Source organism: Meleagris gallopavo, chromosome 4, assembly GCF_905368555.1.
Source record: "Meleagris gallopavo chromosome 4, MGAL_WU_HG_1.1, whole genome shotgun sequence".
Lineage (NCBI taxonomy): Eukaryota > Metazoa > Chordata > Aves > Galliformes > Phasianidae > Meleagris > Meleagris gallopavo.
In genome coordinates, this window is record NC_139407.1 from 52,906,870 (window position 1) to 52,923,818 (window position 16,949).

Consider the following 16,949-nt stretch of genomic DNA (forward strand, 5'->3'; position numbering starts at 1 on the left):
ATGTTGACCGTGCAGATTAAACATGCCAGTTTTCTCTTCCTTGCAAAATGAACATCTCATATTAGTCAACAGCATTGTAACTGCACGACTTTCTCATTTTAAATCTGCTATAAAAACTTTCACAATTTATTTAGCACTATAAAAAAAGGTTTTTAAGCATTTTACAATTACTTAAAAACTTTTCATTATTTCTCTGTTTTGAAATGAGAAATTCAACTATAATAATCTATGTGAAAATTTATAGGATATTCACAGGTCCTGCAGATCTCTGTGCATTTTATTCTTTCTACGCAGGAGAATGGCACAGGAACTTTTGCCAGGTTCAAATTAATTTGGACTTAAATATTTTTCTATACAACAAATTGACATAATTAAATTCAAAATGAATCTGTGAAGCTCTTGCCCCCTAACCATGAAAACAAAATCCAGTATTTTCCAATTACAGAAATCAATTGTTTCATCAAAATACAAAGTAATTTTACTTTTCCTTTCAATTGTTTGCTTGCCCTGTAGCTGGGAGTTGTAAACTGGAAGGTGATTATTTTTAGCATGAAACATTTCTCTTGGAAAATTAGCCAAAAATAGGACCTACAAGCATTGCAGATATACGCTGCACATGCTCAGCAAAGACTTAGATTTCAGCAACTTCATTCTTCAGAATTGTTTTGGAATAAATAGAATAGTAGTGTTTCTGGGCTGCCATGGCCCCATGCCTGAAATGAGACCCAGACCCCACTACTGTTCTGCTCTCAGGTGAGCCCCTTGCTAGTTTCTGGCAGTAGGTAAAGTAAGCTGCTTAATTCATTCAAAGAGAGAGAGAAAAGACCTACAAAGCAATAAGAAAGGAAGAAAAAAATAATCACAAAATAATCATTGGCTCTAGTGACACAAGTAGCAGCACGTGGAAAACAAAGTGCAAAGAGTTTATGCTGAAAAAAAGTACTTGGTATCCACTAGGTTACATATACCAGAACTATGGACCAAGGAAGAAAATGGTAATGGAGAAGGTAAATCTAAATGAAATATATTTATTTAAAAAAAAAAGGGGGGATTGGATGGTTGAAGGATTCAAGGAAAAACACAAAATTGTAAACCTCTGGGTAAAGCCAAAGGAGGTGAGGATCTAAGAAACAAGGCAGTAGAGCTCAGAAGCACGGCAGAAACTGGCTGAGAGAGCAAGTGGACTGAAGTGATAAATGTAAGACTATTAAGTTACCAAAAAAAAAAAAAAAAAAAAAAAAAAAATCAGACTCAGAGAGAAATTAATAGGGTAAAACTCTGGAAGACACAGTGCAATGAAAAAAAATCTGTGTAAGCCTGCTTGGTAGAGCTGTACTTTTCCAGCCCATATAACAAAACCTAATATTCTTCAGCAACGTGTTCTGTTCTTGTCTACAAATACTTTCCAAACTCACTGCTTTGGGAAGATAACACTCTATCCCCACTTCCAGTTAATAAATCTGTTGAAATTGCAGAGGACAATGATGTGTATTTAAATTTCTATCCCAGCTGATGACAGATGTCACAATTCTACTATACTGTCGTAGATGGGGTTTTAATTTATTTTGGAAAAAACATTGAATAATTACACACAGAAAACTACCATAAAATTACATCACTGCAATCTGGGCATAATGCAATCAGTTTTTAAACTGCAGTAATAGAACCTGTGAAGATGTCAGCTGGATGTGTGATGTTCTTTATTGATATTCTTTTAAACGTAGTCTAACAGGTGTAATGAACACAAAAGAAATTCACATGCTGTATTCTTTTTTAAAACAACTCCTATTACCTTGTATGTACGATTTAGGTGGAGTAGCACTGCTGTAAGCAAAGTGCTCCAATACTGAAGTATCTCGTGAAAAACAGAGTAATACCTGTAGAAGACAGCATAAAAAAAATCAGCTGAAAATCAACAAAGAAATGCCAAATAGAGATTCAAGCACCCACTTTCATTAGCACTTGCAAGATGCTACTGAAGAACGCTAATATGGTTGAAGGCTATTGACCAGCTCCATTTAGTGTCTCATTAAAACTTCTAGACTCATTTGGAGTTTGCTATGATATCATCTTCACATTCATTTGTTGTCAGCAAAATATCCACATCCTCCAATCTTCCTCTTTGCCTCTAAGCAGCAGTTTACTCCCTTCTGTCATGTCATACTGACGTACACCTGAATAATCAGCATGTCGGAACAATCTGGAATGTTTCAAAAGTACTCCCTTCAGTTTTTGCTTAGTTCCCCTCTTCCCATTAATCTCAGTCATTAAAGTGGTTGTGTAATTAAAGTGCAGTGCACGCACTTGGCTGCTTTGATGTCTAATAGGTCATTTTCCTATTTGGTTACTATGACTTAGGGAAGTCCAAGTAAGAGCATATGCAAATAAAGAATTTACATTTTAATATACATGCATTTCCAGAGGACTGATCCTTGTACTCTCTCTAATTTCCATAAGCTTTGCAGAATGCTTGCACTGTTCAGTACTTTCCAAAAGAACAAGAGAGAATGTTCATGTCATATACTTAAGTTCTGAAATGCATACTATATTTTACAAAATACATCTGTATTTTTCACTGCTTACATAAAGTAACAATTTTCTGTTCACAGCAATTGAGTAAAAAATTAAATATTAAAAGCATTCCTAGAAGAAAAAAAAACAATAAAGAATCTCATCCTATACACAACTGAAAAAATGTTCCTGTTTTCATGCCATGAGAGATTGTGCTATCCAGAATGGACACAAGAGGGCAGAAGTAAAACAACCTACAATTTGCTGACTTTTAAATAACTAAACCCACTGTTCTTGCAGCTTTCAACAGTTTTTCCTTAAACTGTAGCCAAGGTGTAAGATGTGGAATAGTTTATATGGTGTTTTACTACATAATTTCTTATGAGTAAAACAAATGGAGTTTTCCTTCAACAAATTATTGCAAACGTTTTCCAGAGATCAGCATTATCGAAAGGAAACATGTAAAACTGTGACATCTGACAACCACTCTTTTTTTTTTTTTTTTGAGAGCAAGGCATATTTTGAGAAATTTCCTTTTCATGAATCTCAAAATTACTTCTCAGATACAAACATCTTTTTAAAAATAAATAATTTCTTTATCTTGAACAGTTTAAGCTAAATATTATTTTTGTGCAATACACAGTCATTTTCACAGCTGCCAAAATACAACTGACAATAACAATACACAGGCAAATGTAATTCTCTGTATATGTTAACTGAGGTGAGAGAAAGAGGAACTAATCTAGAAGGGACATAAATTCTGTCCTCTCATAGGGGAAAGAATGTAACCTTATTTGAGGCCTTCCTCGTCCACAGAGGGGGATTACAGTGCCCAGCATCAGAACCTGGAAGTCTTTAAGACCATGTAACTTTGTAAGAAGTAGACTCCAACCCAAACACAAGTTCTGACTACACTGAAACTTCTGGGTGAGGCTCTCTGCACATATTAGTTATGAGGGATGTAAGATTCAAGCACTAAAATAAGAACATCTGACAAAAGTCACAGATGTACGAGTCTGACTTTGTTTCTTTCTATGTTATTTTTCTCATTCACAGAAATGATGCTGCTGTAAGAATAATGACACAACCCCTTGTTAAGTACAAAAATGTTTGATAAACATAAGATCAATGCTGAGTTGTCACTGTAGAGTGTTTTTTTTTAATTGTAATTAATTAAAAAAAAAAATCAGATGCAGACGTTACCTTTGTAACTATTTTAAGTAAAATAAACTATAATTTTTTGACGTTGTGATTTTTAATGTTAATGTTTAAACAGTCACTATGTTAAAAATATCATATGTAGACATGATTGAATAGCACGTTTAAATAGTAACCCATTTTTTTATTCATATGGACTAAACAACATTAAGGATAGTTTTTGCTTTTGTCAGTTCTCCATATTATTGGCAGTTTTACATACTAACATCAAAGAAGAACTGTTTCACGTAGCCCAAAAAAAAAAATGTTAAGCAAGTCTAGCCTAACAAGTGTGACTAATGAAACTGAAAAAACCAAGGGAATGTGAAGTTTGCTGCATGACATTTATGTTGACACTGCAATCAAGTACACATTAGGAAATTCATAAATGTAATCTCCTTCTGTTCAAGGGTATCTGACAGGCAGCAATGAAGATAATTCTGTATAAATTAGCTGTATTCCCTATTGCAAGTAGCAGCTTTAGTAGGGGAGGAAGCTTAGAAGTAACCATACACATCATTACCTTACATAGAACCAATGTGTTCACTTTAAAAATAGGTAATAAAATATCTTTTGTGCTTACTGCAGTATGTCACAGTAAGAGCTGTAAAGCAATATTTTTGTTTTTAAACTGGAAATTCTCAACTCTTGATATCTCTGTGTGCCACACCTCCTGTTAACCATTTTTACTGTTACAAAGCTAGAAAAAGAAAGAACATAGCTGACTTCATATTTCTGGTATCAGAAGGATGATTGAGAGTCCTTCAGGAGTTTTTACAAGCAAGTCATGCTTAATCTGTCCAAACGTACAAGGCTTGTTTACAGCACTGATACTCTGAAGGGACGATATACATCTGTCCAGGGTCCTGCTATATACTGCCAAGCAGTACACTAACTTCTCTGATAAAAAAATTAAGTTACATACCTGATATAAATAATCCTCAAATACAAAATAGTAGTCATCATTGCTTGCCGTTAGCTTTACATCCTGAAATAAAAAAATGAAGCAGTTTGAAGGTGAAAGACTTAACACAGTGGTAGAAGACACTGTTTCACCATTTAATAATGAAAAAGCTTATGGTTAAGCATATAATCCATATTGCAAAATGCAAAACCATGATATTAAGTGGATTATAAAACTATTTTGAATTGAAATCTGAAATGGAATCATTTGGGCCCCAGTGCTATCTTACTTCAGAAATCATTTATTCCTCAAAATGAAGTTAATGTTTTCTGTATGACTGTTTCTTCAACAGTTTAAACAAATGTCTTACACAAGAGCCACTGCAGGAACAAGGAGAGAGTTTACAACAGTTCACTCTAATCACTCTGACACTTCTTAAAATAAAACTATGTCACATTCTCTTTGTTAAAAAAAGAAAGAAAACAAACAAAAAAAACCCGCAAACAAGATACTGCTGTGATGACTACATAAATCACTTAATGGATTACTTACTTTGTAAATCAGGCTGTCCACTAAGAGGTCATGCTGAATCACATTTGACTTAAGCTGCTCATAATACAAGATATCCTAGAATTGAAAATATTATCATCATCAGTTGGAGACAAAATTGTAATTTATGTTTAAACTAAGAAAGATGATTTCTAATAATAATATTAAAATGAAAAATTAAAAGCATGTATTAAACTCAGTACAAAGTCTCAGTACATAATTTAGGAAGCACTCTATGGCTGCTTAAAAGGCTCCAGAAATGAGGCATATATTTGAGACTTCATAAAGTGAACACTCCTTTATGTTTATTCATTTATTACATAATTAACAGGAGAATGAAGGAACTAGTTCAAACCAAAGATTCTCATCTTCCAACTTTTGGGTCACTAAACAGTCAAAACTGCTTCTATGCTAAAATCACTGCCATATTTTTTTTAGTTGTTAACCTCTATTTTCATGCATCTCTCCAATAATGAGTTCTGTCATATCTTCTAGCGTTACTGAGCCGCAGCAAATATTTTATATTATACTACATTTTTAAAGTGTCAAAAGATTAAATCATGATTAAATATATCAAAAATCTTGTGAAGAACACAAAAAACTCAGACTTATTTTAAAACTTGAATTACTTCCTGAATGCGTACATAAGATGAACAATGGGGAAACAACAAGAAATTAAAAGAACAAACATTTCTTTGTGTTTTTTATTTTATCCCTTTTTTCCTAGAAAGAGCTTGCAATGGGAAAAAGAGATATTACATGTTGCACTATCATCATGTAATTAATAAATACATCTCTGCCATTAACAATTTCAACAATTGAATATTATCATTTCAAATTGCTTCAGATGGATTTGGAATAACGTATTAACTAAATTATCAATCCTGAGGCCTTCACAATGTTTTTTTAATTTCAGTGTGTTTTTCCCAACACCACACAGATGTTTGTATATTACTAGATTTACATAACATTGCTGATTCCTTTGCAAATGATGCAAGACCGTAGTAAGGATTTAAAGAAAAAAAGAGAAGGAAGGTGAAACTTGAAGACAGCATTATAGAAGGAGAGAATGAGAGAAAGTACAGAGGGAAGGCCAAAGAACATTGCAACTGTTTTTTGCATTGATCAGAAACTGGAAAGTGCTGAATAGCATACACTTAGAAAGTTATTAGAATTAATGCTTTACTTCATTTGAAATACATTACACTTAATTTGAAATGAGGATAAATGCATCATTCCTTAAGTACTGGTAACTACCACAGGGAATGAGGAGATGGAAAAAAAATAAGTATAAATAGTACACTAATTCTTTACAAAGGGTAACACAAATATTTACTAAATACAAACTAGTAGCAGTCTGAATGTAGCACAGTTTTTAAATGCTACAGATAACTACACTAATATTCGAGTTAGAATTTTAAAGCATCAGTATATATATACACACACACATATATACACACACACACACACATATATATATATACACACACACACATATATAAGTGCAGCACTGTTGAAAAAATAATATATGGAGTTTCTGTTTTTCTTTCTCCTCTCTCAAATACCTGCACATATTATGACAGATGATGCTTGCAAAAACAAAAACAACAACAACAACAAAAAAACCAGCACTCAGGATACTGTGGAATTAACTGTTTCTGCCGTGTATGCAAGTAAGATGCCTTAAAGGTATTCCACAAGCACTAACATGCTTGATATTTCACAAAGTTTATAACCAAGGCAGCATTCAAATCCGCTAGGAAACGTATAGCCAATTTCTCAAATATGCATAACCAAATAGGAAGAAGAGTTTTAACTTCAAGAAAATACTAAGACAGAATGGGAAGAAGATGAGTGGTTTGCTATGAGTATCAACTTCTCTTTAAAATCTAATCACCCCAAAAGATTCCAAACTACAGATCCTCAAGGCAGCAAAGTGATGAGCTCTGAAGCTCACTTCCAACACTGGAACGAAGTCTAATTAGAACATTCCAACATTAGAATGAAGTCTTGTGTTGCTCTACATAGGCAAGAAACAGCAACACAGTTTTTGTAGCACAGCCTGCAGTCAAACAGAAGCATTATGATCTCCTTTTTTACAAACCAAAAAATGAGACACAAAAAGTTTAACTTATTTACAAATAATCACTCAAAGAACTCACGATAGAGTTAGACACTGAACTAGAATCAGCAGTTCTTCATCAATAATTTTCACCACAAATAACCTCTCTGAGCTACATGTTCCTTAGAAGAGAGCTGTACTAGACAGCACATCACAAGAAGCTGCGATAAATTTCTTCTTGATTGTCATCAGGCTCCCATGTAATTATGGGCCATTTGTTTAGAGTAAGATTCATAAAGCATAAATTGCTCGTTTTAAAGCACACAGGCTGCTTACACATTGCAAGAGTTGGGTGGCTCAGAATACCAGTGAGAAAAAGGAAGCCTCTCTGACAGGAACAGTGTTATCTCATATGGTAACAATCCACAGGGAACCCCCCAAAAAAGTGCATCTTGCACCTCTTCAAGAATTGAAAGGCTTCTGGCCAACAGGAAACACAGCTTGGAGAACACTGATTATCAGAACTCCCCTTTCTTGCTGGGGAAGTTTTGGTCAAGCTCAGAATCATATCTCCAAGGACATTTTATACGGTACAATATCATGTCTTGAGCCACTCCTCTATATTGTCTTTCTAGTCACTATCACTTGCAATCTAACTCGCTTAAGATAGTACAAATCATGCTTCAGTAGCATCTAATCTTGCAGATTATGAAATCACTCTAGAAATGTGCATTTAGATCAGATGGATTACATCTTCAGAGAACTGTAAAGTCAATAGTAAAAGTACCTGAAGTTACTGCCCTCGAAGTTCAACAGCAAATGAGAGACATTTTTACTTAAAAATTCCCAAATAAAAAATGTTTCACCCACTGTTTTTCAAATTTATCTATTAGCCTCTTTGCCTTGCCTGTCCAGAGGCAGAGATAATAGTGTTTACGTTTCATGATCTGTGAAGCTTCATGAATTAATGCTCATATGCCAATTCAAGCTTTTAAGTTGCAATGTATATGTAAATAATGCTGTATTTTAAACGCTGTATATTTATGCTCACATTTAATCAGATTTGAAAGCCAAAAAGATCAGGTTGCATTTAATAGTTGTTGTAAGTCTACATTATTTTTAGTCTTTACAATGTTCTCAGGCATAATTCACAGAAAACTTTTAAAAAAATACAATAAAATCCCATGCCAGTTACTTAACGTAAGTCAAATACAGTCCCAAATGTCTGCATTTTACTTGAACAAACTAAATTCTGCTACAACTCTGAAAGCCAAAACAATAATGTATTTTGTTTAGAAAGTAGAAGCAGCAGCAGAGAACATTAACAACTTCATCATTTAGAAGTTGTTTGTATAGCACAAGGCTGAGCTTTTTACCTTGGTGCTTGTTTTGCTACTGAAGGAAAACATAAAAAACAAATTTTTCATCAAATGCATTGAGAAGAGTTAATTTAGTGGTATCAGATGGATCTGTCAGTTTCCCAGGAAATCTTACATAAACACAGCAGAAAGAACAGACATCAAAAACAAACTGAATGCTAAATCCACCTGAACTGACTCTGCAAGTGAAGGTTAGAGGCAATTTCAATCATAAACAGAGCTCAGATGGATGTTAAGATAACATCAGAAGAATAGAAGCAAAACCTGGCATTCAAATATGAAAGTACATCAAAAGAATCAAATCATTCAATTCTTTTAGAAAAGATTGAAAAATATTTCTAAATTGAAAACTAATTATCTACTTCAGGCTTCGTTTGTAGCAATTTAAGGAATGATCTCAGCTTTCCATTTTATAATTTTAAGGAATCTTAAAATATTACTCTATAAAGCATGACTAGAAGTTTAAATAAAATAAAATCTAACCAATAATCATATACAAGATATAGCCATGTTTATTTTACTGAATAATAATTAGCTAAATTATATCACATTAACATTTGAACTGCAGAATATTTAGAGACAACATAATACCCAAAATGCAGCTGACAATTTTTCATGTGTTATCAGTAAAGACTGCCTCAAAATGCACATTATCTGCCTACATATCCACTACATGCTGAAAGAAAAAAAAATGATAATATGGATGATACTACTGAATGTGCTCATGAACAGATTTTAGCTGGAGCACAAGTTTTATAAAGTTGCTTGTGAGATCTGTCCCTGTTTATCCATGAAAATATATTTTTTCTATTTCTGGGTATTCTAGGATGATAAACAAGCAAGGAATTGGAAAGACACAAAGCTCTATGCTTGAGAATAAATGTCCTTTGAAAGTGTTTTTGTAGCTATTTTGCCTGGGAGAGACAATTTGAACCACGCTCTATAATGGAGAATTTTTCCTCAACATTTCCTACTGTGGGATGCATCCCAAATTGATGACAAAGTTTGGAGCTGCCCTTCATTATTGGTAACGGTTTATAACTAACCCACAAAAGTTTTAGAATACTAATAAACTTGGATGGAAAATATTCAGAATAGCCACATTCTGTCTCATTAAGCAGAAAGTCAAAGGCAATCTTTTCTTTTAAAGAGAAAATTAACAATTTGTCTTTCCTACCAGCAGTGGCACAGAAGGCATCTTGCAAATGAGGGAAACCTATAATGTAACTTCTCCTACTACAATGGCAAAATGAAACTCATGACTGAATGGTACTTGATGAAACAACCACCCTCTACTGTAATCTGAGAAAGAGATTCCAATAATCTAATGTTTTCCGTTACAATTTCCTTGTTTTAATGTCTCAAAAAGTGCCTCAGACAATTGTAAAAGCTGTTTGGAAGTGGGAGAAGAAAACGAAGTGAAGGCAAAGAGCTATCTTTTGCTAGACATGGAGAACACGTTTTTCAATTTATATGCAAAGACAAGAATTCTTCTAAAAATACTCTTAGTTGGGGGTCACACAGTGGCTCCAAGGCACCAGTTAATGCTATCTCTAGAGCAGTGTTTTGCACTAAACTTTTCCTTTCATAACTAGCAAACTACTAAACTATATTTTATGTTGGCTTACCAGGGTCCATAGATTTTCCTGCTATTATTAAAATATTTTTTTAAATCACGAATAAAATGAATCATTTAAATATCTGGTTCTTTCATCTCAGCAGTCAAAATAACTTGACATTAAATTGAATTACTGTGCTGCTTTATTCAGACTTAGAACAGATTTAGTGTTTTGATATGCAAGAAATGACTTTACTGGATGTATGAAGAACTGACTTCTGTACAAGAACAAAAAGGATTCATAAAGGATGCTGTACAGTGCTCATATCACATGTTTACAAGACCAGTTTCAATGCAGTTTTGCTTATGGCATCATAATGAATCAAAGAAGTGTTTGGGTTATGATCCAAAGCTTGTAGTCCTTTTCAGTAGACTCCTGTGAAATGTAAAATATATCTTCAGTCACAGTGACAACAGTGTTACTAGGTTCTCAGCTTTTTGAAGAGGAGAGATCTGAATGGGAATCTAAGGCTACTGATCCTTAGCCTATAGCTCTACTGATGTTACATGCTGTTACATAATGCCCTATTACAAACTTAGCGCCTAACTTGCTTATTATGTTTTTAAACCTAGAAAGTTACACTCAGTAAAAGCTGCATAAAGTAAAGCATTACTAATTTCTTTGTGCTAGACTTCTCAGAATTAAGATTTCTAACCTGTTAACTCAAAAGTGCACAAAGAAAGGGAAAAAAAGGTATGAAATAATTAAAAAAAAAAAAGTTTTCTAAGCACTGTTTGAATGCGAGTGCAGTGGATGAACAGGGTAACAAAAGAAAGGGGGGAAAAAGTATTTAACAGATTTTTAGTAACTGCATGCCATCCGTTTGGTGCAATGAATGAGACAGATGTCACACAGGAAAACCTGAATCATACAGTCACAAGGTCATATAATTATATATATATATATATATATATATATATATATATATATATATATATATATACACACACACACACAGCAAATTGGACTATCTGTACAGACTACTATGTGATAGTAGTAGATAGGCTTTTAAAGGTTTGACTTTTCAACCTCAAAAAATGCTTTTTAAACAGTTGCTCTAAAATGTACGATTGCAAATGAAAACTAATAAACAATTCATTGCTAGGCAGTGTGTTTAAAAACATCTAAATAACTACATAGAACTTACAGTTGCCAATTATGCTGCTAGATTGCCAGTATTATCCCTCAGTTGGCTGTGTACTGGCTTTATACAGAGGCTTTATACAGCTTTACTGAATACGGTTTTCCAAATAGCAATATTTGATGATAGCATACACAATGCCTATCATACCAAACACTTGTAACTTTTTAGATTAAAAGAAGGAAATTGTGATTCTTTTGAGTTATAGATGCACATATCTATAAATGCAATAGATCCTAAACTGCAGATCAAAAATATTACAGTAAGAAATCCATGCAACCACACAATTCAGTTCTAGCAGAGAAACAATATATATGAGGTAGAGGGGGAAAAATGTGTTAGATAAACCAATAAAGCCTAAAGAAAACACAGCAGACTGAAAAAAAACAGCTCCAAGCATCTGAAAACTGCTTTGCTATATTTTGCAAATAAAAAAAAAAACAAATGTGTATATGCAAGAAGTCTCAGGTTGTTAACACACTAGCAATAGTTATATCAATACTTCTGTGAAACACTAACAAAGCATAAAGTCAACTATGGGCATTCAGCTTATAACACAGCTACACTAACTCACGTGCTACCCCACCTGTCTACAAGCACTTATTAAGTTTCCCTGTTAGAAAGCCTATCCCTTCAATGCGTTTCATACTCAACATCCACAAAGCAATTATAACTTATAGCACAGGATAACAAACACTATGCTACATTATGCAGAAGTAGTCTTGGAAAATGTCAGCTTAGCATACCGTACAAGCATTCGTATACTCAGTGTTTTAGTAGATATTCTCCAATATAGTGTATCTTTCTACACTTACAATCATTTCTGTTCCATGTGGAAGGATGTGGGGGATTTTTTTTTCTCTTTTCCAGTTCCTAATTTCAACAATTTGAAGCTGTTGACAAACTTGCAGTTCTACATCATTTCATCCATCCTCACTTACCACTTTTTCTTGAGGTTTCTCATTCTCCAGCCACTTGACATCACCTCAGCTGCACCACAAAGCTGTCTCACCAATAATTTCCTACGTATAGCCAAATAAGATCATTCTCAAGGCTCTGAACCCTGTAGAATATCTCCTAAAGGAGAATGTGAAAATATAGCTTGTTCCCCTTTAAAAAGAAAAGTGACTGTTGAGCTGTCCACATCAATTTCAGGAACTAGATTTTGATAAATCTATTGCCGTACTAGCTCATGCTAGTGAACATGATGTGAACATAATGTGAACATCATGAACATAATGTGAAATATTCTATCTTTTTATTATTATTATTTTATTGACCTTCAGTCACCAAAACATTATACTTTTTTATTGTTATTATTCAACTATTTCACTTTCTACATTAAGATAAAGATGCTCTGAGAGCACACAGAACTTAGCAGGATATAAACAAATGCAGTGTAACCAACAACATTAATTTCACATGATAATACTCCTGCTTTCTTAAAGAGAACGACTTCTAAACTTCAAGTTGATCTATAATTTCATAGCACTTAAGTCTTGTGTTAAGCATCTCGATTAAGATTTACATTATTTTGTTATTATTTCAACAGATTTTTCTACAGATTTAATCTTTATTTACTAGAAACAAAAGCCTACTCGAGTTTTTCAAAAAAGAATAAGCTAAGTAATTCCAATTCCAGGCCAAATAATTTTAATAAAGACTTGTTTTTGCACAAATACTTGCTAAGTAAATTGTCAACGGACAGGATTCAGGTTTATTTTTAAGGATAAGATTTTATCACTACACTCTGTAGTTACCATTCTCAGAGTTGTAAGAAACATCTTCAAAGGACATGAAAAACAGTAAAATCACCACATTTGTGACTAAACTTACATCTCTGCATGTTATTTTAATTGAAATCAAAATATTGTATCAAAATATTCACAATTCTGAAATGACTTAAAAAAAGAATTTAACTTCCTGTGGTATGAATATACTAGATATACTGATTGTCCTCTAATACTGCAACAGATTTAATTCTTGAGGACTTCAGTAAAACACAAAGTACTATGAAAAAATGCTGCTGTACAAACAGACATGAAAACAATCCACAAATATAAAGCAATTTACAAGATATGTATACACAGATTATGACTGGTTCTAACAGCCAGGAAAAAGGCATATGCGTATTCTTTTTATAAAACTTCAGAGCGTTTCATCTTCATGAGATTTCTTTCTTGTCTCCTCTGAAAGAAAATCAGCACCATTAAGGAAAAGCTCAGAAGTTAGGTAGATCAAATAAATAGTCGGTTCCATAGTATTTTGCTTATATATTTAGAGAAGAGCCTAAAAGACTTTACCACAACACTGAGGTTTCTGAAAGGAATGTGTATCAGTTAGTGTGAAAACTCAGTAGAATATTTCATTATCTTTTTCAAGAACAGAAAAAAACATGTTTGCACACAAACCTTCACATTTTGCTCTCACTTTGCCCCTTACCTCTGGCTGATTAGAAATATTCAGAATGAGGGCCCATAGATCAGCTCGGAGTGCTGTTGGACATCCCTGACGAACATATTGTTGAGCTGCAGCACTATCTTGTTCTGCTAAAACTGTAAAAAATGAAGCAAGCAATAAATGACAGTAATTTAAGATTTCCAAAGTTTATCAGGCTATCAAGTTCCTTACTTCTTAATTGCTATTTTATAAGTACTAAAAATTGAATTTATACCAAAAATAACAGACTTCTGTAATATTTCTATGTATTTAAAATGGACATTAGTGTGGACACAAAAATAAAAATATAAAAGGAATAAAATATTGTATTATAAAGAAACATTATATTTCATTGAAACTTAATGCCTTCATTTTTTTCTGCTTATGTAGCTTATCACAGTTTTCTGTGCAAGCAATCATTTGGAAATATTTGTTTTAGGTGATGTTTGTTATAAGAAAAGAATTCAAACATGTATTTGACAAATAAACCACATACATGCAAGTTACAAAGAATGTAAGAGAGTTAGGTTAGTACTTGATAGCATTTGATAGTTTGAGTGCAGTTTAGCCCTATAAACATATAACATGAAGATTCAGGAACAGGGTGAACTGTCTAGTTTACCATGTTGTAAACATTAACTAAAGAGAAAATATCTAAAAGGTCTGGTTTCCACAATTCAGTTTTGAAGTAGCTCTTTGGGAAAGAAAACAATTGACATTCTGCCATTAGCAGAGGAGTAGCACTTAAACGTCTTTACTTAAGCCCAGTTGCAGCTTCTAGGCTGACACCAAGTGGAACAAGCAGTCATATATAGCCACAAAATACTCCAGTACGAGTGTTATATCAAATATGAGATTGCCACCTACTCTGCTTTCTTACTGACCCTACTTTGATGTTAACTATCTAGAGATGGGTTTGGGAGAATAATTCTGTGAAATGATTGACTTTTGTAAAGTATTTGAATATTTTAGAAAGTACTGTGAACCACAATGTAAATGATTTCAAGATGGAAAATATCAATTTCATTGAGGCAATTATGATACTCAAATTGATTTTGGATTTTTCAGCTTGATTATTAGTGTGTGATTAAAAAATTAAGTTGCAATAGATAGTAAGAGCAAAAAACTTAAACAACTGCCCACAGATCAATACTGTTCTGGTAGTGAGATGCTTCCAAATCTGTATCCTCCAATTTTTCAGCAGTCCATCAGAAACAATTTGCTATTCTAAATTTAACTATATATTAAAATCACCATATCAGTCTTGTAATGGAAGGATGAAGTCAGATTCAAAAATCTACTGAAATGATTCTTCTCTTTTTCCCTCTCTTTTTAAGTACTGAATAGACTGGTCTGCCAATTTTTTGTTTAACCTGTAGAGCTCTAACACAGATGTTGTGTGATCTCCTTTTCTTCCCCTAAAGAGCAAAAATAAAAGACATTCCTGCAATTCCCACAAAACTTCAGAAGACTGTGACTCATCTCAGCATCTATGAGTATTTACCTTGCCATTTTTTACTGAGACACAAAGTATGAAAAAAGTAGCTTTTCCATATAGAATATGAGTTTTTCAATATAATTATGGAATTACAAATTAAAATACAATAATGGCAGCTCCTCACACTAATATTTTACATGAGAGAAAATCAATGCATCTGTGACAGGCAAGGTCACGTAAACAACATCCAATGGAGCATGGAGAAGGATTCCCCTTGAATAAACTTAAATATTTATGGTCAAGCCTTTAGCTTGCAGTTTTACAAGATTCTGTGTCTTCGCACAGATACAAAGCTAAGACAATCTGTGTAATAGAGCCTGCTCTACACAGACAAGAGTTGAGCATTAAAAATTACATTGTGTGGGGATTTAAATCTCAGTAAGCTTGAGTAGACATTTTTTAGGGGACAAAAAAGAAAAGAACTGGGATTGTTTAGTTTGTAGAAGAGAAGGCTCAGGGAAGACCTTATAGCTCTCTTCAGCTACCTGAAAGGAAGATGTGGTGAGGAGGTTCTCAGCCTCTTCTCCTACATAACTAGTGATTGGACTAGAAGGAATGGTCTCAAGTTGGGCCAGGCGAGGTTCAGGTTGGATATTAGGAAATACTTCTTCGAAAGAGCGGTCAGGTGGTGGCTGCCCAGGGAAGTGGTTGAGTCACTGTCTCTGGAGGCATTCAAGGAACGTTTAGATGTTGTACTAAGGGACACGGTTTAGTGGGGAATATTGGTGGCAGGTGGACAGCTTGACTAGATGATTTTTGAGGTTTTTTCAACCTTGGTGATTCTATGATTCTATGAAGAGGGAGATGGACTGTACCCTAATAAGTTGCACTTGGAACAGAGAACAGACAATGGACAAAATAAGAACCACAAAAAGAGAAGAAAGACAGAAACATCATTGATTGGTTAGTCAAACAACAAAAGGGAGTGGAGGCGTTTTGGAATTGCATCAACCTCCTTTTTTAGTTTGATAAAGTTTAAAAGGAATCACAAGGGACAGAAACCAGTGGGTATTGCTGGATTTCAAACATTGCATGTATGCTTATAAAAGCAAATCTGAACTAAGAAATGTTTATTCCTTTCCAGATCATTTCTCATCCTTCAGGAAAACTCCTGAACATTTTCAGAAAAAAAGGTGTATACATGGTGGTTAAGTACTGCAATATTTAACAAGTTCTGCAGTTGCAAATAACTGTTAAAACATTCTTTTCTGATGCAGATGTAAAACCCATTACGCTAATGAGAACTGTGTATGCGGGGAAAGGAGTCCAGAATCTTTTGATTTTAAAATGACATTTAGCAGTGACCTAAGTTATCACCAAAAAGCTGCGTGTCTATGCTTCCTATTTAATTTTAATGAAATATCTGTGGAACTATTTATCTGATAGCTACTGGTAGACTGCAATGCTTCCTATTCCATCCTTGTCTAAATTACAATGTTATTATTGACTATGTTTTGTTCTAGTCTGCCTAAGTTGTTAAGATTCTAAAGGCGTATGAGATATAAAATTACTAGATGTATTTGTTACTACTCAGTTTTTTGTTTATTTTACAGATGGAAATAGATGCCTACCTTTTTGTCCAATACGTACATGCTCATTTTCAAAGAACTCTAGAAAATAAAGAAATAAAGACAAATTGCAAATATTAGA

The 16,949-nt window shown here is 33.6% G+C and overlaps 1 protein-coding gene across 4 annotated transcripts in view; it reads right to left on the reverse strand.

Moving 5' to 3' along the window:
* Nucleotides 1-16,949, reverse strand: part of TBC1D19 (TBC1 domain family member 19) — a 45,293-nt gene that overhangs the window by 8,034 nt on the left and 20,310 nt on the right. For all 4 annotated transcript variants that reach the window (XM_085223350.1, XM_085223352.1, XM_085223351.1 and 1 more), the window contains exons 10-14: nucleotides 16,871-16,909; nucleotides 13,805-13,917; nucleotides 5,165-5,239; nucleotides 4,634-4,696; nucleotides 1,793-1,877 (exon numbers count right to left, since the gene is read on the reverse strand). In XM_085223350.1, coding sequence (XP_085079476.1) covers nucleotides 1,793-1,877; nucleotides 4,634-4,696; nucleotides 5,165-5,239; nucleotides 13,805-13,917; nucleotides 16,871-16,909 — 375 coding nt within the window. The remainder of the gene's footprint in view (nucleotides 1-1,792; nucleotides 1,878-4,633; nucleotides 4,697-5,164; nucleotides 5,240-13,804; nucleotides 13,918-16,870; nucleotides 16,910-16,949) is intronic.